The sequence below is a fragment of the Lepisma saccharinum genome, chromosome 9 (assembly GCF_977018435.1).
Source record: "Lepisma saccharinum chromosome 9, izLepSacc3.1, whole genome shotgun sequence".
Classification (NCBI taxonomy): Eukaryota; Metazoa; Arthropoda; class Insecta; order Zygentoma; family Lepismatidae; genus Lepisma; species Lepisma saccharinum.
In genome coordinates, this window is record NC_139237.1 from 85225683 (window position 1) to 85250751 (window position 25069).

The window sequence follows — 25069 nt, forward strand, 5'->3', positions numbered from 1 at the left end:
TCAAATCAAAAAAATCAAATCAAACAATATACCATACATGTTCATAATAAATGGTATTTATATTGAAATTCATATTTTTCCTTTTGAATAATTTCCTAACAATATGTTCAGAAAAAAAAATTACCCTTTGTTATACAAATTATGACTCAACGCAATGCTTTAGAAAACTCAATTTATTTCCATTTCTTGTCAAAGTGGCATAGCTCCCTCTCTCACTAGACCCTTCAACTTATTCACCAGAACAAAATTGAATATCTTAAAAATGAAGACTAGTTGCTTACTTTACTCTAGTACCTCCAGATGTAAGTGGAGAAAGCAAGTTATGTTAGGAAGAGTAAAAAAAAAGGCCTTATTTTGTCACAAAATTATTACAGCCAGAATCCTCTCATCATAAATAGAGCCATATACCATATTTATTCATATATAATGTGCACTTATTTTCCAAAATTTCTGCCCCCAAAAACTGTTGTGCATATTATCCATGGAATAATTCAGTCAGCCAACATGAAACCGTAAAGGGTCATTCCATGATTTTATGACACTTGCATTGATTTTTCATGTTTACGGAACCCTATTACATTATATATCGTTGTAAAGCTTAAATTCTGCAGTTTCTGAACATGGCAACAGTATTCTATTAAAGATGGCGACACTAATGTGAAAAGCAATTGAAATAAGCTCATCACAAAATGAAGGAACCTTCTCATCTTGGTCCACATAGCAACAGGTGACTTATTGAATAGGTAGGATATCCGTCACGTTTGATCTGCATAGCAACAGTTTTACAACCTACAACTAAGAAAGCCATTTCTTGAACCTGGATTATACTGCGTATTATACACGAGATATAATTTTTTGTCAATTTTCACCATCAAAAACCAGGGTGTGCATTGCACACGCGTAAATACGATATGAATTTATGGTGAATAAAAATAACAAGATTTGGGTACAAAAACTAGCCACATTTTGGGACCAAAAGCAGTATATAAAATGGCATTTTGGTGTTAAAATGGTGAATAAAATCCCAAATTAGATTTGAAAATTATGCAGTACTAATGTGCCTCATACCTTTCAAAACCATGAAAAATAAGCATTGCAGCATGTTATTTCAAATTTTGTGTTTCTGTTAAAAAAAAAATGTCTAATCATAAATTACCTCCTGACACCTAACACCACCTGCTACACTGGGACATGAGTTTTTGTACACCACTGTCATAGAAATCAACCACCCGTATGCACAGCCACGTTACAGGCCAATGCATCTCCTAACTATGCCATCACATTATCATACTTTACCCACCTGTACACTTCACAAGTTTGACACTGAATTTCACTTCGTCAGGCATTCAAGTGTTTAAAAACCATGGAACTAATTTTACTCTCAGTAGACCTTTCACTTGTCTTAAAACATTGGCACTGTCATGTGTAACCCTGTATGTTAAATGAAACAACAGCAACATATGTGGCACAAACTACCTACGACAAAGAATAGCACAGCCAATTTCTACGAGAAGGGTCTCGGAAAGTCTGTGTCCTAGATTATATTGAGAAGTTGTTCTGAACACAATAACTTTGTGATAAAGTAAGTGTACCAGATTTTACTTTTTGAACACCTCTTCCTAAAGAAGGCTCAACTGGTTACTGCACAAAAAACTATGCAACACATTATAATACAGTATATGGCCATATCTACCATATCGTTGCAGATCTTGAAATTTGGTTAGCAACAGTGCAAAAATTTTAAATGGTACATCTATTATTCTGATTTAATGATACACGTGATACAGAAATCACAAATATTTATCTTTAGAAAACATACTGTACTCACGATTTTTAAAAAAAATGGATATTTCCATAAGCGAACTCAAAATAGTAGAATTTTTTTTCCGAAAGAAATTAAAAATGTAGTCACCAGGTGAAAATTTTCAGGCAGCATGTATGTACTCCTGTCTGCAGGTATCAAATAATTATGCCAAGAAAAGATTTTAAAAAGTAAATGCATCCATGTTCATAAATCTAAAAATTAGTCCACATAATCGCCAAATGAATGGTTGGAAAGAAAAAAGTTAACAACAAGTCATCTAAATGTATTAGACATTAAAGTTTGCAATCTTTGCTTTCATGAAATGACCGATATGAGGGTAAATAAGGCTGAAACAAACTTGTAGAACATAAAATCAAAGACATTTCCATGGCACCTACATAAAATAAACTTTAGCCCAAAGTATGAAAACATGTTTCAGATTCATAGACCTTTCAAAGAGGTCTCTAGCCATTATAAACTTTAAACCAATACCTGGAAGTATATTTAAACCATTCTGTAAGTACTACTGCTGGGCATACGAAAAATCATGTTGTGGACTCTGATCTTACTTTGAGCAGCCCTGTTGAAAAATGATATTGTAAAGCTCATTTAAACTGAAAAGATCTACATTTGCCCATTGCAGTTCGTATTGCTTTTCCAATTAATTCCGGACCTCTGTGATCGGTAACAGACATTATCTAATCTACGACAGAGATGGTGCTTTTCACTGTGTTGTTCCCGGTTGGTAGTAGTTCTGATTTCTCCCATCCGGTGGCAAACTTTGTGGTCCATCCTTTAAAATTATTTGAAAAAAAAAACAAAAAAAAAAACAATACTGACTGCTAAATGGAAATACAGATTTTTGCACATGCAAAACTTACACTATGTTTACCATGCCAACCATGAAATTTCATTTGATTTCTTTCTAATGCAGCTCCTACTACAACAAAGAGAGAAGTGTAGTATAGTCTAGTATATTACAGTCCCATGGAGAACAATACTTGCAATCAACAACTAAATTAGAATGATAATACAATTACAATTTTTCAAATTTACAATACTATTTCCTTAAAAAAATACTTGAAATATCTCAATCTAAGCATTTCAGAGAACTTACCTTTCCATCAATGATAGCAGACAAACTCAAATAATCAAAAATTTCAGTGCAGTACCGCCACACAGTAATACTTCCATACTTCCGCAAACATTCATCATAAAACCCATATACTTGTGTAATCTGCCTGGATTCATGGTTTCCTCTGATAAGAGTTATCCTATCTGGATACCTGACCTGCAATTACAGGAAGCAAGGAAATTGAAAACAGAAAGTTAGGAGAAACTGTGACACAATACATCAACTACCATGAACCTAAATTAATATAATATTTTAACATATTTTAAGAAATACGAAATAAACTCAGAGGCTTGGAGAATAAAGACTATCCACTGCATCTTCTGAATAGAATCTCTCAATGCTGAGGCAAGACAAACCAAGAGTATTAGCCATTTGGCTATGCAGGACTGTGACATGTACAATTTAAAATGAAGTAAGAATATATATTGCCTTGCGAGGTACATGAACAGTTACATCAAACTCAGTGTGGTGCTGATCACATCACCTAGCCAATATGGCATTGTGCGTGGCACAGGACATATTTTAATATCTTTCAAACTTGTTATTATTACCGTTATTGTAATTTACTTGCATTGGTTGCACAAAGACCTGCATTTTATTCAAAATACCATTCTTGTGTTAAGTTAATTACAGATGAGAGCCACATATTTATGGTGAATAAAAGATCTAGATTTCGGTACAAAAACTGGGCACATTTTGGCATCAAATGCAGTGTATAGAATGGCAATTTTGCGTTAAAATGATGAACCCTAAAGTTGATTTAAAAACTATACTTATTACACAAAATAAGCATATCCTTCCTAATAGCACATTTATGTAGTCGTCACATTATTAAGTTTATTCCTGTGTAATTTCGTGTTCCGAGTTTTGCATCATGCTGTGACAAAACATGGTAGGAAAATGCACTTCAAATTTATCAAAAACATGAAAAATGAACATTACAGTGTGATATTTAACATTCTGTGTTTTCGTCAAAATGAACTCTGAATGAACACTGTATCATTATTAGGGCTTGAAAGTTGATGACGTAAAAATCTCAAAAATTAACCTATAGAATGACCTTAAAATGATTTAAAAAAGTCCTAAAAATAATTTCGGGCCTTAAAATGAAAGCTTGAGTTTATCATAAATTACAACAGACTAGTTGAATAATTTGTTAAAATCTGTTGCTTGGTGGTTTAAACTATCTAAGCAAAGTGGAAAAAGCAATTAAATGCTAATGCAAACTTAGTTTTACGGTATTTTTACTTCAAGGTTTTACATAAAATTCTCCGCAAAGTTTTTCTGTGGAAGTCAGTCATTCATCTCCTTTTCAGAGTGGGCCTTGAACGATACGGTATTCTGACATCATCTGAAAATATAGTTTTGTCTCGTTGTGACTAATTAACTTTAAAATTACAGACTGAAGTGATAATAGTGGCCCAGAAGGGAAACTCAAAGTACACTTCACCCGAAGTGTTTTAAGAGTGCTGGAAGAAAAATAAACTTACCACAATTCATTCCATTGACAAGGATTTCATTATTTCTCTTGTGGTCTACAGTTGTTACAAGCATAAAAACATAGTTTTTTGTTGTGATGTAAATCAAACATTTCAGTTAAAAATAACATTGTGCTTTTACATTGACCATATTTACGATTAATAGCATACCTGCTAAAAAGACCATGTTAGGGAATTGAAATATGTAAGCTTTGCTAGTAAATGCATTTAAAACTCGAACAACTGGGAAGGAGAAACTTCAAAAATGATAAAAATGCAATAAAAACAGTAAAAAATAATGAAAAATGACCTAAAAACAATGTTTTCAGGTTCTAACTGAAGTGGAACGGACTACTATCAGATTTAACATTGTCTTCAAAGCCCAGAAAAAAAGATGATTTGGCATCAACTTCCTAGCCTTAATCATTATATTTGTCTATCATCCATTTCATCAAACATTCTCATCACGTGTTCGCATATCGATGACATTCCTCTACAAAAACAATAAAAAATATACCCCATCACCGCCAGTCAGATTTTATACCAGCCGCAAAATGACTTTGGACCTCACAACAAAAGCACAAAAAATACAGAAAATTCATGTGAAAAGCTATTATTAAGGTATTAGATACAGCAAAAAGTGCATACATTGTTATGGAGTCATGTTGCCTTTACTTTTGAGAACCATTTGGATGCGCTTGGGCATGAAGTCACTAAGACTTCGAAAGTAATTTAAGTCCATGTCAATTCACCATATTTTCTTCAGTTCAGTTTGGAGGGTCTGTAGGTTCTGAATCATCATCTTTCCCAGGAATTGCTTCATACGATGCCAACAATTTTCAATTGGGTTGAGATCGGGGCTATTCCCAGGCCACTCCAACATCTTTATCTGTTGTTCCTTTGCAAAAGCAAGACTGTCTTTCTTCATGTGGGCGGTGAGTAGTGGCTTCTTAGCAGCAGTATGACATGGCAAATCCAAGTCTTTCTGTAAACGATGCTGGATCGTGCAAACACTAACGTTTCCCAGCAGATTCGGGTGCATTTCTGTAAGTTCTGACGCAGTGGGTCAAGGGTTTTTCTTCATTTCTCTCATTAGGAGAGCATCTGTAGATTTGTTTGTTTCTCTTTGCCTCCCACCACCGAATTTGTGCTTTGGAATGACAGTCGGAGCAGTCCTCTGGCGGCTGCCAGTACCTTCATTATGGTTAATTAGCACGACCTGTTTGTTTACATATCATCTTTATCGGGACATTTTCACTTCGCCATGGGATAATGCTGGCTTTTTCCACACTACTACAGTACATTCCCGGCATATAAGAAATACACCTGTCCAGTAGTCAATACAGTAGGAAAATATCCAACACAAAGTACACCACATGAAAACACAGCAATTTATCACACACACTACAGCAGAAAGTCATCCTTCCTGTGTCAACTAACAATATGAAATGAAATGAACTCATCAGCGGTAATACACTGTTGCCAGATACGTTCATGCAGAAACAATTCCGTGTTCGAAACAAAACAACACTAGATACAAGGCTACAAAGTGATAGACCACTTACTATGGCAGATTTCACATGAGGTCCCAAGTCATTTTGCGGTGAGTGTAAATACAATTAACCCACAATGTATAAATATGATGTTTAATAATGAAAACAGAAGCAATATACACATGTAAACTCTTAGTAAAAGTTCCTAATGTTACCCAGAAAGTATTTATTAAGCAACTAATGTGGAGTTATTGTTAATTATATAGGATTATAAGCAAGGTGGGCAGATAAGTCATTCCGGACTGGACGTACAGCTTAAAAGTGGAATCCCAACCAATGGGTGTGTTCCGAAAGTCTTAACGAAACAAACAAAATTAATTGGCCTCGGGAACACAGTAAAACCAGTTATTTTACAAACTTCTGGGACTGTCTAGACGAAAGCGCAAGTGCAGCATTTTTGTTTATAGACATTTTCTGCATGGCGTCTTGCTCATGTTGCTTCATATCTCTCTCTTAAAATTATAATACATTTTCCGAACTGGTGCAGTTTGAAGCCATCATACACGCGCATTGTCTGCAAGCAGCAGACGATTCTCACCCAACAAACCAGCCTCCTGGCCCGTGCGTTTGGTGAATCTAGTTCTTTCACGATGAACAATGAACCTCACAAAACACACGGAAGCACTTATGGGACAGCCAGGTACTCATTTAACGTGTTAAACTCGTGCGACTTTCGGAACGGGCTTTGTGTGTGCCAAGTTCCCATGATGATGGTGACAATGGCCACTGAAATTAATAAACACACCATAAAACCAGTTTCAACGTAAGTGAACACTTCATTTCAGTATATTAAAATACTTTATTTCTGGAGCCAGACTGATACAAATGTATATCTTTTATTAATTCCTGCCAGCATGCACACTTGGGACATCTCTCAGCAATGTAAAAGTGAATTATAATACATGTTACAACACATGGTATTTACTTTACCAACATTAGAAGCTTTATAAATACAAAGAAACTAATACTCAGTTTATCCGCAAGACTGTTTTCTTTCTTCTTTGTTCTATTAATTTCAGTGGACACTGCCACCATCCTCGTTGGAACTTGTACTTACAAGTATACACAGCTTCGATCTCGAAATGTACCCCCGTTTTGTATCAAAATCTTGGTCTATTATTCACCACACATATGTGGTCCTATCTTATGAAGTACGAGTGAATACCTATTCTATGAAGTAAGTGAGAGTCTGAGCTTGTTCAAATCAGAAATAAGGAAGCTCTCTCTTATCCAAAGAAGCTACACATACACTTGTTTGCACACAGAAATTTAACCAATTTGTAGATTAACGCATTGACATTTCAATTTAGTGCAACTCAGAAAAATATTAATCAAACCTATTTGCTCAATTTACACTTGGTACAGTTGTAATACATCAAATCTCCATACATATTATCAACGTATTTATTCTCTGAGGAAAAAACTCACCTTCAGTGCCAGTAGTAACAAGAATGTTTCCACGCTGTAAAAACCTCTGTCGACAAAATCTCCCATAAATAAGTAATTTGTTTCAGGAACATCTCCACCGACTTTGAACAACTCTTTCAGATCATAAAATTGGCCATGAATATCTCCACAGACCTACGAGGAAAAAAACAAACACATATAATAGTCATGCAAAATACCGCATGATTCAGGGTTTTCAACATTTACACAAGAAATACAACACATACGGCAAAAAGTGCATATGAACAACACAATCACTCTTTCATTTTCCTTCAGTCTGTTTTTTCGTTGCCGACCGTGTTGACGCCGCTGAGGTGTTGTGTCTTGGGAAAGCTTTGGGTGCTAAATTTGGCTGACTATACACAATGACCCACTGTCGTGGACGTTCACGAATATTACGAGTCAGAGTGTTTGTAGCAAGAGCGGTGGAAAATTATTTTACTCGTATGCCATGAAGAACAGTTGTGAGAGGATTCCATACAGCCCTTATTGTTTGATTGATTTGATTTATTTTACTTCGCTTTTCAGCCACTTTTGGCTAATCGCGAAGATGAAGATGGGGGTGATGTGATGAGACTGATGAAAGGAAACTTACAAACACCAATGCCCGCCCGGGCCAGGATTCGAACCCGGTAATCCTGGCCCCATACGCACCGTGCTATACAGCCCTTATGTTAGACTGTTGTGCAATAGTGTGTGTTCCGTGATACGTTCACAAGACAGATATCTTACTTTTAAAGTGTACTCTTACCTCAAGGAATTGGCATCGAAAGAAGTGCATGCTGAAACAGTGTTTTCTCAAGAGTCTAGAAGTTATGGATGAAGTGTGCGTGTACTGTGCATACGGTGTCCCGTATTATACAACAGGGTAAAATATCTACCACAGAAATCGGTGAACCCTTATTCAAATATCCTGGTAAACGGAAACAAGAGCAATGATGATGACTTTGAAGTTTCTCTACCATACATACCTTCATACTTCTTTCAGATATGAGTTTCTCTTATATGCTGTAGTGACATATTATAATCCTGTGTAGAAATATTCACTATATTATTTCACTGTACTCAAATATAATGTGCACACATTATATATATAAAAAAGCTGAATATTGGATATAGCGAATTATGTTTCCCTTCCGCTAGCAGTTGGTTTGGCAACAGCACTGGCTGTGTATTGGCTCAACTCATGTTCCCTCTAAAAGTGTACGCACTATAGTACAGCATTGTGTATTGGTTTAATTAATTCATTAGTTAATTACTAATATTTTCACTGATATAATATTAATATAAGTAGAATAAGGAGCCAATGTCGAGAAAAGTACTCTAAAAAGCATGAAGCCCAAGCAATGTTGAATTACAGCTCTTATTCAATCTCATGGAAGTGTTATGCACTATATGTTTCAGATGGAGGTTAGCCATTTCCTGGGGAGACTATAGGATAGGTGAGGCCATTTTTTGTATCAGAAAAATGAGTAACATGTAATTAAAAAGATGTTCAAATAGAAATTAATTTATGTTAAACATCTGCAACAGTACTGTATAACCTAACAATTGCATAATAGGTAAATTCCATGTCAAATCAACCAGTGCATAAACCTTTGATGTCATGGATTTGGCTAAATTTTGGTATAGATGTTTCTTATCATCTAAAATATAGAATTTTATTTTTATTATTATTTTTCATGTTGCCAATTTTTGAGTCATTGAAATTTGAAAATTGACAAAATTGCCCAAACACTGCTCATGGCTGAAACTAAATGCCACTTGCAAGAGACCTATTTCAACTACAGGGCTGGGCATGATCTAATTTAAAAGTTCATGTAGAGGGCTTTCATTTTTTACAATTTCCAAAAACGAAATTTTCAAAACTTTTACACATATTGGTACACATCTACTGAAGGTTCAGTCAAATTCTCATTTGAAAGTGAATTCCTTTCAAGACCATGTGATGATTTATGTTAGCATATTTTACATACCTAACCACATTATAAATACAGAAGCAACATCAAAAATAAATATACATACATATATATATATTTTCTATATTTCAGATGATATGAAACATGTATACTAAAAATTAGTCAAATCCATGACATCAAATTCCAAAATTTATTTTTTCTTGGTTGATTTGGCATGGAATTAACCTAATTTAGCCAGTGGCGTGCCCAGGGGGGGGTTGATGGGGGTTAAAACCCCCCCCATTGGTTTCGTCATTTAAAAAAATTCAAAGCAAAAATAAATTTTATTTCATCAATGTGTTTGAGTACCAAATTGCCAATATTGTAAAATGTTTACATTTGGCAATGAGAAATGTATTGCTTCTTCAATTACTTTTGGTACTATTGGAGTTGAGTTACAGCAATGCACAGGCATTCATTCATTCCTTAGTCACTGAAAAGGAAGGATAATTTCCTTCCCAGTATGGTCAAGAAGAGAGCCGTAACCCTTGGAATGCGAACTGAAGGAATCCCTCCTCCCCTTTCTTTCACCCACGATGACCCTCTTAGGAGAATGACCCTCCCTTTCCTGTTACGACAGTGCTGCTAACTTCCCTTTTCTTTCTTTCCCCTTCTTATACCATTTATGCCAGCAGAGCAAAGTTCTGTGAGATTTGAATCACTACAATTAGTAGGCAAAGTAAGTCAAAATCTTATATCGCACCTGGATGCATATTTATTTCAAAATATCAATAATTATAATAATAATAATAATTGTTGCAGGCAGTAGCGAAGCATGGTTTTACAAAGGAGGCAAGCGATGTTTTGTACAATAGCATGCCGGGAGGAAGGGAGGGATGCGTTATATAGCCCAACTGGCCCACTCAGTTTCATAAACAAAATAAAAACAATTAATATGCCAAAATATTATACGTTTTACTCTTGTGCTCTTTACAAATTAGATATTTTCTTCTCAACAAATTTCCAGCCTTCAGTTTATTGAATTTTCTTGTAACATTTGTGAAAGATCTCACTTGAATTTCTGCGTAAATAATTTAGCAGTTGCCAACACTACTGACACTGACACTACTGGTTGCTGTCAACACTGGTGACGTAATTTGAGCTGGACCAAGCTGGATGCATGGTTCAGACATTCGACCGCCCGGTATCTTTGTCCCAAGTCCTGGTGTTCACTGGGGTTGTAGCGAGTTGCAGTCTGCAAGGTAGCAAGTCGAAGTGGTCGTGTTCTGTGTTACGTTTCTGCGTGTGTAATAGATTTTTGACGTGAAACTAAAGATGGATAGAGAAAAGAGGAGAAATACGTTATTAGATTATTTCCAAAAGAAACAAAAAATGGAAGTTGAAGCTTCACCTTCCACACATAGAGCGTCAGAAAAGGTCGATTTAAGTTCAGAGGAATTCCATCCGAATTGCGAGAGTGAAACGTGCGAACTTTCAGACTCTTGATATTCAACAAGAAGGCATAACAGAAGATATTGAAAACCTTGTTGCAAAATTATGTCAAGGAACTGTCGAGGTAAGTGACGTTCATTATTTGATAGCAGATATATCCATAGGCGGATTTAGAATTGTTTTTCTGGGAGGGCACAGCATGTGCTGTAAGCATACAATCGTGTGTGTGCAGGGGAGGGGGGTGCCCACGTGTGTATGTCTGGAAGACGTGTGTAGGATGTCACCCTATATCACCAATAAACTTTCGCAGGGCGAGAGAATGTGAAGATGAACAAGTTTCCTCAATGATTTCAGGGGCCTCACCGATGGTGGTGTAATGAAAGAGGTCCTGGGTTTGATCCCCTGTGAAGGTGCATTGCACAGTGGTATGTATCCCGATTTAAACTTTAAGACCAGTCCCGATTAACGTATCTGAATATAAAATGGACCTTAAAATCATTTACTTTTTGTTTTGTTCACGAACCCTCGAAAAACGATATTACCTATCTTATAGATCCACCAAGGTATTTGAAACCCTGGCGTCGGAGCAGTGGCACTAATGTCGCTAGTTAAAGCCACGGGGAAGCCTGTGGTTCACGTATTTTCCGAGGTCCCAGAAAGCTTGGTGCTGCTATACAGTGTATATGTATGCAACCACATTATAAAATCACGGTTGCCATGGACAGTTTTATTATTTTGTAGGAAAGGGATAAAATTTGTATTACGACACGGGATAGACTAGGTAGGCATCCTATGAACTGTAAATATTCCCTACAAATCTTCTGAATATTTCTCTTGTACAAACGCAACAAATACAATAAGTAATATGTGTGTGCAGTAATAAATTCATTTTCTGAAAGCATCTTTTCTGGCATCAGTGGTCGAAGTAGGGGATGCTGCCTCCAGTTAAGAAAGTTTCACAAAGCATAGCCCCAATTAGAATAATTTGAATATTGAGCATCCTCCACATACTGTATTGTCTCCATGTTGATCCATATAAGGATGTACCCCCTCGTATCTCCAAAATCGATCAAATATTACTTCACTTTTCGGCTACAAATTTCCATTTCGAGCACTGTCTGGCAAGATTTTGTCGGGCTCAGTGACAGATCCTGTGGTGCGGTACTGGGCTTCGGAAAAGAAGGGGGAGTGGCCTCTTCAACAGTTGGTTTCTCAGTTCCATAACGTTAACAACATACAAAATTCCTCTCCTTAGACCTAATATGAAAATGAATATGACATATTAATGACACTGTAGTAGAAAATGTTAATTACTGAAGGGGTTCGTATTTGTTTGTCGACTGTCAAACAAATGTTTTGACCAATAATATAATATTACAATGCCAAAAATGTACACAATATTTAGCAAAATCATCTCCACAACAAGTACAATGTTGATTGAATTGATGTTTTAAATCCACTTTATGCACAGTAAGGCTAATCGGGACTGGACCTAAAGTTTAAAGTGAGATCCGAACCACTATGAGCCTCCTCCGGGTATTGAACCCAGGACACCTTGATTACAAGGCGACGACGCTCACACTGAAATGAAACTGCGGTATCGTCATCTTGCAGAAATGCAAAGACGTCCAGTAAATGCTCTTGAAGCAATTGATATGTGCAGTGAAGTAATATTTCCCTGGGTAAAGACACGTTTGCGCATATTATGTACAATCCCGGTAACAACAACATCAAATGAGAAATCATTCTCAACTTTGAGGCGGTTGAAGACCTATCTTCGAAATACCATTTGCGAAGAAAGATTAAATGGGTTAGCTGCTCTGAACATTCACCGGGATATAAAAGTTACTTGTGACGACATATTGTCAGAACTCGCACAGAAACCTCGATGCCTAAATTTCAGAATTTAAATTGTTGTACTGTGGTACCTTATTTATTACTGTCTTTAAGACATCAAGTAGTCTTAATCTCTTTGATGTTGTTACAATGTTGAGTGTACATATTTTTTGTTTACAAATTATATTTGAGCAATTAAATATAAAATATTAATTATTTGGAAATATTCAAGCAGGTGCTTTTATATGATGCAATAAAAACATTAAGCATCCATAGCAAATACATTGATTGCGTTCATTGGGGTAAAATCCAAGTATATTAATTATCTAATTTATTACAAGAAATTTGACCTGTGAACTGGAAAATGTGTTGAATTCATAACCCCCCCCTTACGAAAATCCTGGGCACGCGCCTGAATTTAGCATATAATTCCAAATAGTGATATGTAAAAGAGGCATAAACATGTAATCTCATGACCATGCTATTTATGTGTGACATTAACATGTGCATCTTCATCAAGTTATCTTAAAAGTAGCACACATTGTTGTTACAAGAAAGGAAAATTAAATTACTTACGGTTACTGGAGAGTCTACTCTTTGGACGTTGCTTTCCTCTACAAGAATTTCTCTTGCCTTTGCACATAAAGCTTTCACTTCAGACTCCTTGATAATTTCACATTTTTTAAGCTGTTCTATTTGTCGATCAAGGTCACCAATGTCAGCCATTGTAGTAGCAAATATTTATCTCTCTGTAAAAATAAAAAGGTGTTATCATTATCTGCATAGGGAAAACTAAACACATGGTAAATCTATATGGATAGGAAAAAGAAAAATAGTACAAAAAAAGGTGTAGTATCTGATGTGAGCAATTCCAGAAAACTGTCAAACTGGTGTGTGAAAATCAAAGTGTTACAAAGTAGCATGTATTATACCTTGTTGGAAAGAAAACTTCATGTAGATTAATGTAGTATAATTATCTCCTAATATAACTGATTTTTGCAGTTGCAGTATGAAAAAATATGATGGTACTGCTAGTCGGAGTTCACATTGTATAAATATGGTTTTCTTTCAACACCTATAAAATCATTCAGAAACTATCTACCTGAAAGTTAATTATATTACTAGAATGTGCATAAAAATAACATTATTTTGCACAGAAACTGTATACTAAAAATATCATGTATGAAGAAGTAATGCACGCTAAACTTTATTAACCTTTTGGATCCCAAGCATCTTGATCGAGATACCTAAAAGTAACCCTCACGGTCCCAAGCATCTCGATCGAGATGCTGTCAAGGTCGTAGTTTTTACGTTATAACTTTTCTATTTTTGGCTAGAATTTCGATTATTTTTTTTTTATATTGTTCCTAACACATGTATTTAACAGAAATGTTTCTTGCACCTTTTTTTTTCTTCATGAAAATGGAGGTGAAAAGGCGGGAAAAGGGATTTCTCTTTTGCGTCTCTTTTCAAGGGAAAATATAAATTTCAGACATTTCAACAATTTTTTAAAATAATTTTTGGGGGGCTTCTCCCTTCCCCCTCCATATATATGCCAAATTTGCATAAATTTTGCAATTTGACATTTTTTCGGGGGGTGGGGGGAAACGCCATTTTCTTTTAAGAAAAGTATTTTTGAGGGGATTTCCCCCCTTTCCCCCTCCATATGTACGCCGAATGTGCATAAATTATATATCGTCTGAATCTGTGGTTCATTCTGCTTACAACGGTATATCTTTCATATCTCTAGGGCATTTAGTTTCTGAGCTATAGTCATTTCAAGGTACCGCTGCATTTTGAAGCTTGAATCAGTGGCGTGCCGACCATTCCTTTTGAGATGTACAACTCAAGTTACATTGGTCATATGATAATAATGAAAATATTTTTGTGTTCCTTACATGTCAGCGATCATTTTCATGTGCATGTCGACACTGTCATGTACTCTTTTCGAGGGGGCGGGAGGGGGGCGAAACCCCATTTTTTTTAAAAAAAAAGTATTTTCAGGGGATTTCCCCCTTTCCCCCTCCATATATATGCCGAATTTGCATAAATTTCATATAGTCTGAATCTCTGGTTCATTCCGCGTACAACAGTATATCACTCATCTCTCTAGGGCAATTAGTCTCCGATCTACACTCATTTAATTGAAACTATGCATTTTGCTCAAAATCGGCTCGAGACCGTGAGGCTTACTTGTGAAAATGGCCTTGGGACTCAAAAGGTTAAGCGGTAGTGTAAGTCTTATCAAAATATTTGAAAAAGTTTTTTTATAAGAAAATCCAAAGTGACAATTTCATAAAACTTTATATCCTGTGTTAGGTTTACCCAGACTACTCAGACAAAAAATTTCACAGTTATATCTGAAGGCATTAGGGTATTATGGGTAGGTAACGGACTGACACTGGCAACGGACCGACTTTGGTAACAGACTGACATTATAAGGAGAAGTTATATAAAATATTAAAAAACTTTCATACATGCTATCTGACAGTCCTGCTTGAACTTTTATTACTCACAATGATTTTTATAAAGTTATAAAATAATGTTAGTTATATTATAAAATAATTTTTATTGTAAAAATCATACTTAACAAAATATATTTTCTTTTGTTTCGAGATGCTAAGATTAAGCAATGCTGAGAATCAGCAGAATTATAGACAGCGTATGAAAAAAAGGCTTGTTATGAAGAAGTAAAGAGAAAAGACGCTGAAAGACAAAAAATAAAAATAAGTGCACTTAGTGAGAGAGGTAAACGGCAGCTTAAGAAGAAAAAACGTGAATACAAACGGAAGGAAAGACAGAGGAAAAGAGAAACTACTGGTAGTCAGAATAATACTAATGCCACTGTTCCTCCTGAAACACCAACAACATCTGTCATTGAAACACTGAAAAAGTGTATTCATCACGTCAATCATTTGGGAAAGCAAAAAAACGTGCATCAACTGCCTTACCTGCTTAGCCCAGAAACAGACGAGATCTTAGTTGATTTTGCAAGGAATGAAGGACTAAAGATTGGTAATAGCTCTACAGCTCCCTCAAGTGCCCAATCAGAATCAGAAACTAGAAATGTTATAAAAGAATTTTACTCCACGGATGAAATCTCTTAGCAAGCACCTGGAGCAAGACACTAACTGTGTGTGAAGGTGGAGTGAAAACAAAATATCAGAAACGGTACTTACTTACAACCCTTCAGGAAGCATATGTAATATTTTGCTTGAAGCATGTTGAGATAAAAAATGATATAGAAACTGTAAACAAGAAGTTTTCATTTTATGGTCCAGTTGAATTGTAGCGTGCTGTTCCTTTTGAAATTCCACATTTAAGAGAAATAGAAAAGCGATTTTAAGAAGCAAGCAGTGTAACATTGTCATACAGTATTAGCACAGTTTATATACCTTATTTCCTTTGTACAGTGTTTAAATAGTTTTAGTGTTAATTGTTGTTATTAGTTTTTAGTGTTACTTTAATTTCAGTTATATAGTAAAGAAAAACATTTTTCTAAGTAAGAATATGTAAGTCTGTTGAGTTTATGAATATATTTCAGAAGGTGTCAGTCTGTTACCTGGCTTATTTTTTTCTGAACCACTGAATAAAACTGAAGCATTCAGATTTTGCTGTCTTACTGTACCACCTTCCACTATAAATCATTGAAAAGAGAAGTACTAAAGTGTCCAACTTTCAGAGAATTTTATCAAAACATTCAGTAATTTGAAATGGTTGGTTGACATATGGGTCAGTCCGTTACCATGCATTTTTAAATTATTTTCTGCACAGGCAGACAAAATTGTGGAAAGTCTGATACTGGGTTAAAAAGGACTCTTTTTGTTATCTAACATGGTGATGTTTTGGAAATTTAATATTGCATATCTGCCTAATTAAAAATTTAAAAAGCTGAAGAAAATCTTCTAAAGTGTCAGTCCGTTACATCTGGAATTGCTCATGTATGTAGTGAATTTGAATAATGTAGAAAAGGTACACGCACATGTCAAAGTTCATGTTGTGTCAGGTTTTCCACACCAAGTCATTAGGGAAATTCATGTATAAGAAGGTCACTACATTTTGGCTAAACGCCAGACTCAGAATTCCACTGAACCAAGTATTTAGAATATTCACATTACATGTTAAAATTAATAAGAAGGGGAAACTGAACAGAAATTGACTGTTACACCAGGGGTAAGTGTTTACATGTTACTAGCCATGAATTGACTAATGGTAACGGAAGAATTCTGTTTCTTTGTAAAAATCATATCAATAATAACAAATAATACATAATAATAATAGTAAAGGTGTCAAGAGGCATGGTGTTGATCGCATCACCCCGTATACGCCTTCATGGCATAGCGCAAAGCACAGAGGAGCGCTTTACTTCACTTACTAACCATGCTCCACCCAGAACCAAGTGGCTGCTGTCTTTTCACGTACAAAACATAGTTTTGCATTTTGTACATGTGAGATAATGAAAGGAAGTATGGAAATACTAAAGTAGCCTAACCTACCAAAAATGTGTAAATATTAACAGAATTTGCACACAGAAGCATTATTAAGCTAAGAGCACAAACCTACGCCCATTGAACCTATTTACGTAAGTGGGATGTAAAAAAAATAATTCCACGCAAAAAATGCACAAGTAATACAAAAGAGTTCAGTATGTTCAATATGTAATAAACACTGTATTTAACTTATGTGCTATTACTCTTAGTGTTTTATTGGTATGACTTAAGATGACTGGACCCCTCTCCGATTTTCTTCATATTTGGCATACTTACTAAATGAGGTCTGCTAATGACGAATCTGAAGTTAAAATTTGTCGGAAACGTCTAGAAATTGTAGAAAAATTGTGAACCATGGACCCTAGCCCCACGAACCATTGACGTGTGGTTAAGTTACTTTCATTTAGGCAAACATAGTTAAAATTTCGTGTCGTGGTAGTATCAGGATCTAGAAATTGCAAACCATTGACGTTAGCCCCACGAACATTTGACGTGTGGTTAGGTTATGCAAACATAGTTAAAATTTGGTGTTGTAGTATCAGGATCTAGAAATTGCAAAATAATTGCGAACCATTGACGCTAGCCCCACGAACCATTGACATGTGGTTAGGTTAGGCAAACAGTTAAAATTTGGTGTCGTGGTATTATCAGGAATATATATTTTCTTGTGAAACAAAATATTTCGCGAAACTTGACTGTTTCAATTATTTGCAATTTCTAGACGTTTCCGACAACTTTTAACTTCAGATTCGTAATTAGGGTCCGGTCATCTCAAGTCATTCCACACAGTTAAAAGCTTCCAGCATGTATTATTTACTGGAGAACTTATGATTTGAAAATCAGCTTATTCGAACATCGGTAAAAATGTACTATTCCCCGGACAACTATAACTTCTTCGTTTCGTCAATTTTTGACATTCGTACTTACATATCTGCTTCGTGGAACATTCTTTAAGGTGTATTCACGTTTTTCTTGATCAAAATAATTGCAATTTTTCACATTACGAGTACTTCTTTCTCGTAGTCTTTTAGCTTGCCTGAGACACAATATGGCACGTACAACTTCCTAGATAACCACGCATCGTGCTTGTGTTTTGTCGATTTTCATTCGTTATGCAGTGTTTCCACCTTTGGAACCCAAGAAATACCCATGAACAAAGTTCATGTGATGTAATTATTTTATTATTTACTTTTTTGCATTGTTTTACGAAGAAAATTGTAATGGTTTGTGGAGCTATCCGTCCCGGAATCGGTGGGAAATTTGAACTAAAAAATTATTTTCGTTAGAAATTTTTGAGTCCAAATTTCCCACAGATTCCGGGTTCCGCCCCTGGGGTAACCTACCACCTACTACCGCGGACCTGCTTCCGCTCCAGCTTTCTTTATAGAGTCCCTGTTAAAGGCATGTTAGAAATTGGCCGGAGTCACCTGCCCCCAAATGAGGCCCAAAATTTTTAAATTTGAAGAAATCAGTTTCCAGGATAAGGAAAATTTACCTGAATTTCACCACGCATCCACAACACATCATATTAGGCATATACCCACAGCCCATTCCTTCTAACGAGTAGCTTACATTCACTGCCACATTTTTGACATTCCTTTCCTTTCCTCAAGATCCAGTGTTCAATTAAATTAAAAAATCTACTGGATCTTCCACACGCGGTACAAATTTCACCATTCATCTACGACACATCATGTTTCTAACTTTCGTTGCAAACACAGACGGTTCGAAACACTGGATACCCAATGAACATGAACAAAACACAATCACGACACGTGATGATGCACGAAGGTGTACGCACCAAAGGCTATTGTCCATCGGAGAATTACTTTTCAACAAAGAACATGAATTTCCACTATCAGACATTCCCACATCACACAAAACACCTTCCAGAACTAGACAATGCTACAGGAACTTATTACCGTATGTAGTTTGTGTAAAAATGAAGAAATCTGTGTGGGGAATAGTAACTTAATATCCGAGCATCTTTGCTTCTCACTTATTCAAGATTCATGGCCATGGCAGACTCTGACTACGACGTGAGGCCCGAAGGGAGTTCATGCTAAGAGTCCTAAACCTGATCTGCCTAAAATAAGAACAAAAGAACAACACATCTGCATCTCACAACACATGGCAGTAGAAGCAGCAGTCTATATCCAAGACAACAGTAAATGAATGGCCGTTCCTAAATTGCTATGCATAGTCGAGTATATGGAATGGAAAAATGCCTCTCCACTAAACATGCAGTACGTAACTACTATGCTAGAAAAATATGTGCATGAACCCACAGAAAGCAAACTAAGTCTATTAAAAAGTGCATGTGAACAAATTCGGGGTACTATTATCGTATGAGGGAAACATCTACGAATCATAAATTTCGGACTTCTTTACATTGATAACGTGTTATTTTCGAATGCGGAACATTTCTTAAGGTGAAATAATGCATTTCTAACTAAGATAATGTCTATTTCTTCTATTTACGAGTACTTACTGTTACTTGTTGTTTAGAATCTGTAACACATTATGGCCGTGATAGCGTACTGGTTTAGGGGGCGTTCTGAGTGTGTTTTGACGATTTATGCAGTGTTGCAATCTCGTTCACCGGAAAATATCTACTTTCGTGCCCGGATTTGAAATTATGCTAATACGTCGCAAACCATTGACGTTAGCCCCACAAACCATTCACATTAGCCCCAAAAACCATTTTCCGTAAGGTTAGGTTAAGTTAGGTTAGGCAAGCATAGTTAAAAAAAAAATTAATAATACTAGACACGTGGTTCTAGTGAAAACACGGCGAGGCTGAAACACTGGCTATGGGGTTGCATCATCTTAACACACGGAACATTGCACTCTCATGCAGAAAGCAAATGGCGGGAGCAGAAACAGCGTGTCGGACAGAGATTTTCGCAGAAAACAACATGCATTCACATTAAAATGGATCAAATCTATATTCAGGAACTTCTACAACGCTAAAGAAAATGATTTCTCGGTAACATTATCGTATGGGTGAAACGGATTCCTTCAAATTTCCTTCAAATTTACAGGAGAAAGTACTTACGGAAATCATTTTCTTGAGCGTTTTGGAAGTTCCTGAATGTAGATTTGATCCATTTTAATGTGAATGCGTGTTGTTTTCTGCGAAAATCTCTGTCCGACACGCTGTTTCTGCTCCCGCCATTCGCTTTTTGCACGAGAGTGCAATGTTCCGTGTGTTAAGACGATGCAACCCCGTAGCCAGTGTTTCAGCCTCGCCGTGTTTTCACTAGAACCACCTGTCGAGTTCGGAACAAGCCATTTTTCCCGAATGGGTGTCACTTATCGCACAACATTGTAGCAACATTGTGTTCCGACGTCACAGGAGAGAGCTGTTTTTACAATTTTTCTTTGTATTTATGCTAATGGAACCTAACCTAACAGGCCTAACCTAACCACGTAGGCATTCCTCGTCTGACGTCAATATTCAAGGTTGCAAGATTGTTGTGCGTAAAGGAAGAGAATTAACGAATTACGAAAGAAAGATGGTTCCGACCCGAATGGGTGTCACTTATCGCACAACACTGTAGCAACATTGTGTTCTGACGTCATAGGAAAGATCTTTTTCATGTTAGGCAATACAAGCTAACGCGTCTCTTAGCGAAAATAATAATTTTTCTTTGTATCTATGCTAATGGAACCTAACCCAACAGGCCTAACCTAACCACGTAGGCATTCCTCGTCTGACGTCAATATTCAAGGTTCGCCGTGTTTTCACTAGCACGAGAGCACATAACCAATTTCGAAAGAAAGATGGTTCCGACCCGAATGGGTGTCACTTATCGCACAACACTCTAGCAACATTGTGTTCTGACGTCACAGGAGAGACCTTTTTCATGTTAGGCAATACAAAGCTAACGCGTCTCTTAGCGAAAATATTATTTTTTCTTTGTATTTATGCTAATGGAACCTAACCTAACAGGCCTAACCTAACCACGTAGGCATTCCTCGTCTCACGTATGACGTCTGACGTCAATATTCAAGGTTGGAAGGAAGAGAATTACGAAAGAAAGATGGTTCCTACCCGAATGGGTGTCACTTATCGCACAAGACTGTAGCAACATTGTGTTCTGACGTCACAGGAAATTTTTTTCATGTTAGGCAATACAAAGGTAACGCGTCTATTAGCGAAAATATTATTTTTTTCTTTGTATTTATGCTAATGGAACCTAACCTAACAGGCCTAACCTAACCACGTAGGCATTCCTCGTCTGACGTCAATATTCAAGGTTGCAAGATGGTTGTGCGTAAAGGAAGAGCATTAACAAATTACGAAAGAAAGATGGTTCCGACCCGAATGGGTATCACTTATCGCACAACACCCTAGCAACATTGTGTTCTGACGTCACAGGAGAGACCTTTTTCATGTTAGGCAATACAAAGGTAACGCGTCTCTTAGCGAAAATATTATTTTTTCTTTGTATTTATGCTAATGGATCCTAACCTAACAGGCCTAACCTAACCACGTAGGCATTCCTCGTCTGACGTCAATGTTCAAGATTGCAAGAGTGTTGTGCGTAAAGGAAGAGCATTAACGAATTGCGAAAGAAAGATGGTTCCGAATTGCGAAAGGAAGATGGTTCCGAATTGCTGTTTATGTACAATGAACGTGGTAAATCGCAAGGTTATTTCACAAGTTCTACACGTAAATGCGACGTATTAGCATAATTTCAAATAGGGGCACGAAAGTAGATATTTTCCGGTGAACGAGGTTGCACCACTGCATAAATCGACAAAACACTCTCAGAACGCCCCCTAAACCAGTATGCTATCACGGCCATAATGTGTTACAGATTCGAAACAACAATTAACAGTAAGTACTCGTAAATAGAGAAAATAAACATTATCTTAGTTAGAAATGCATTATTTCGCCTTAAGAAATGTTCCGCAACACGTTAGCAATGTAAAGAAGTCCGAAATATATGATTCGTAGGTGTTTCACCCATACGATAATAGTACCGATTTCTCCTGTAAATTTCAAGGAATCAGTTTCCCTCATACGACAATGTTACCCAAATTCGGAATTAAACAATCGGTAACTGGGCCTTTCCTTATGGTAAACTGATAGCAAAGTCTTCATAAAGAACATGTACTGGTAGACAAAAGCAAAAAAATTGGGAGGTTAAATTGACACATTACAATTATCTAGACAGGAAAGAAGAAAATTTACACAACTGAACTAGGTGTTAAATACACTATTGGAAGATATAAATCTGGACTTTCAGTTTCAGTTCATGGCGATAAAAAGGTCATGGTAAAACTTCGATAGCGTCTCAGTGGATTTCTTCATTTTTACACAAGAAACTACTTAACGAAATGAGTTTCTGTAGCATTTAGAAGTTCTTGTTGGTATTTTCTTTCATCGAGAAAAACCGATGTTGTCTGTATATGCTAAATTGAACGAAATGAGTACTAATGGAACCTAACCTTGTAGGCATACCTTGTCCCCGTGATGGTTCGTGAGGTTATCGTGAATTTTTAGGGCTAACATCAATGTTTTTTGGGGCTACCCGTGGATGGTTTGTGGGACTAACGTCAATGGTTTTGGGGGGCTAACGTCAATGGGGTACCAGCAGTATAAGCCGGAGACACATTAAACTCCTTTGTTTTCAAATAAAAATCATTGCTACTTACCTCATATGCATAGCGGAAGATCACTTTTTTCCCCATGAAAATAGCGTTATTTTTAACATTATAATCATTTATTGGTCGTTGCTAATTCGGCACACAAATTTTGACTCACGTTGTCTATCGTCAGCTGATATGCAGTATCGTCAGCTGATGTGCAGTGTTTCCAAACTTATGAACCGATAAATGCCGCACAAACTATTCACAAAAGGTTTTTAAGCGAAAATTGAGGCTAGACTCTACTTTACGTCCTTATCTGCATGGTGCTTGCTTCTTTGCATTCGCGGTGCGGCACCCGGCATCTCTTCGGGTAAGTACCTTTTTCTTTTTACACTTTCTGTTCACGATAGCCCCACTATCCATTCACGGGGTCGAGGTATGCCTACGAGGTTAGGTTAGGCCTGTTAGGTTAGGTTCCATTAGCACTCATTTCACCCCTAAATATGTGCTTCATCATCTAAAAAATTCCTCAGTACGTTCAATTGCGCATATCCGGACAACATCGGTTTTTCTCGATTTGCTCGCTTTGGGATTTACGTTGTTGAATTCCTTATAAAATAAGCTTTCCAACGATATGACACGTATTCCTTAGGAAAAGGACGTAAACTAGAGTCTTACCTTACATTGGAAAAAAAAAAACCGCTCACACGTCGTCTTGTCAAACTTCCGCATGGTTGCTACACTGTAAGGGGGTTACATCACCGAACGCACGGAACATTTGATTCACGTAGTCGACGGTAATGGCGGCACAAGCTATCGTACAACGGAGATGCATGATTGACGAAAAATACTTTATTTACAGGCAAAATACGTTGCACGATTCTAAAAAACAATTTCCCCGGCTTCAGAAAGTCCCCAAGCACGCAATTCCGTAAGTACTTTCTCGTCTTTTCTCCTGTAAATTTTAAGAAATCCGTCTCCGGCTTATACTACTGTTACCGTCAAGGGTTTAATAATTACTCTTTGTCAAAAATTGAACTTTTTTCGTGAAAAAAACAAAGTAGCACCTTGAAGAATCTTTCACAATTCAGAATAGGTAACTACGAATGTTAAAAATGACGAAATAAACGAGTGAGAGGTGTTGGGACGCTATCGGAAGTTTTACCGAAAGGTCAAATTACACTTTCGCTAAAGCACACGTTACACCACATGTGGAAATTTAGTAATAGATACAGATGTACAGGTCATTAACGAAAGTAATTGGTAGCTCAACTTGGACTTCTTTCCTTCCACATAGATATTTATGCTATAGCAATATCCTTCGTCGTTAAAGTCTACGGAAATAAATGAGTATTGGAACTACACACCATTCTTCCACATACTTAAAATTACCTTTTAACGCTATTCACACGAGCACCTCAAAAAGGAAACGGTCCACAATACATAGAAACTCTGAAGAGACACAATAAAAGTACCTTAATCAACTACGTATGTGGTCGTTTTCAACACATCGACATGACACGTTCACACACTCCTGCAATAACTCCTGTCAGGCAACGCACTTAGATCTGATTCATTTCTTTATCACACACAGATACGTAATTAATATTTGAGATAAGGTTTGCAACTTGAGATTTTATCTTCCTAAGCGCTACTTCATACTAGCAAATACAATGAATCACACACTACTATGATGCATGATAATGCCGATGATGCTCTCACTAATAATATGACGTTTATCATAGTTGCCAGATTACAAGAAAATGATTTCAGATTTTTGCAGATTTTTCTGTACTTCATGCTACAACCGACAATATTTACTCAATTCTTAAGTCTATTTTATATTTCTTTCGTGGAATATGTTCCTTTCGTTCTTTTTAATATATTCAGAAAATCTCTAACTAATCAAATTTGCCAATCGTAAAAATATGTTGAACATTATGCTGTCCATTGCACTTGCAGACCATTGTGTACTTTATACAGCGTATTCTGGCTATGTCAGCCCAAGATTGAACGTACGGGGCCGATCACATTCTATGCTAATAGCATGGGCGTCCGGAAGGATATAAATCAGGGGCGGCGCCAGAAATTTTCGACCGGGTGGGCAGAAGCTGTATATTGATAGATTAGGGTGGGCAGGTATAAATGTAAGGTCATATATAAATACATGTTCCTGATTATATTATTTTCAACATATGAGTTTTGACTGAAACTTGGGGGTTAATGATCACTTTTCTTGGCTTACAAGGTTATTGCAACTGACAAATGTATCTGAATGTATGTTTGCAGTAACGGCGATCGGGTGCCAAAACGTGCGGGCAAGGACAGTTTACATATTGGTATAACAGTCTTAGCATTAGTGCGGATGCAACAAGT

The 25069-nt window shown here is 36.6% G+C and overlaps 1 protein-coding gene across 2 annotated transcripts in view; it reads right to left on the reverse strand.

The window, feature by feature from the left end:
• Pp4-19C (protein phosphatase 19C) overlaps positions 1 to 24427 on the reverse strand; it is a 38811-nt gene extending 14384 nt beyond the window's left edge. The window contains exons 1-4 of one of the 2 annotated variants that reach the window (XM_083128536.1): positions 24169 to 24427; positions 13179 to 13351; positions 7399 to 7551; positions 2922 to 3095 (exon numbers count right to left, since the gene is read on the reverse strand). In XM_083128536.1, the coding sequence (XP_082984662.1) occupies positions 2922 to 3095; positions 7399 to 7551; positions 13179 to 13328 (477 nt within the window). In that variant the 5' untranslated portion in view covers positions 13329 to 13351; positions 24169 to 24427. Of the gene's footprint in view, positions 1 to 2921; positions 3096 to 7398; positions 7552 to 13178; positions 13352 to 24085 lie in introns of both variants that reach the window. The other variant, XM_083128535.1, reaches the window with a different exon arrangement.
• Between the last annotated feature and the right edge of the window lie 642 nt (positions 24428 to 25069).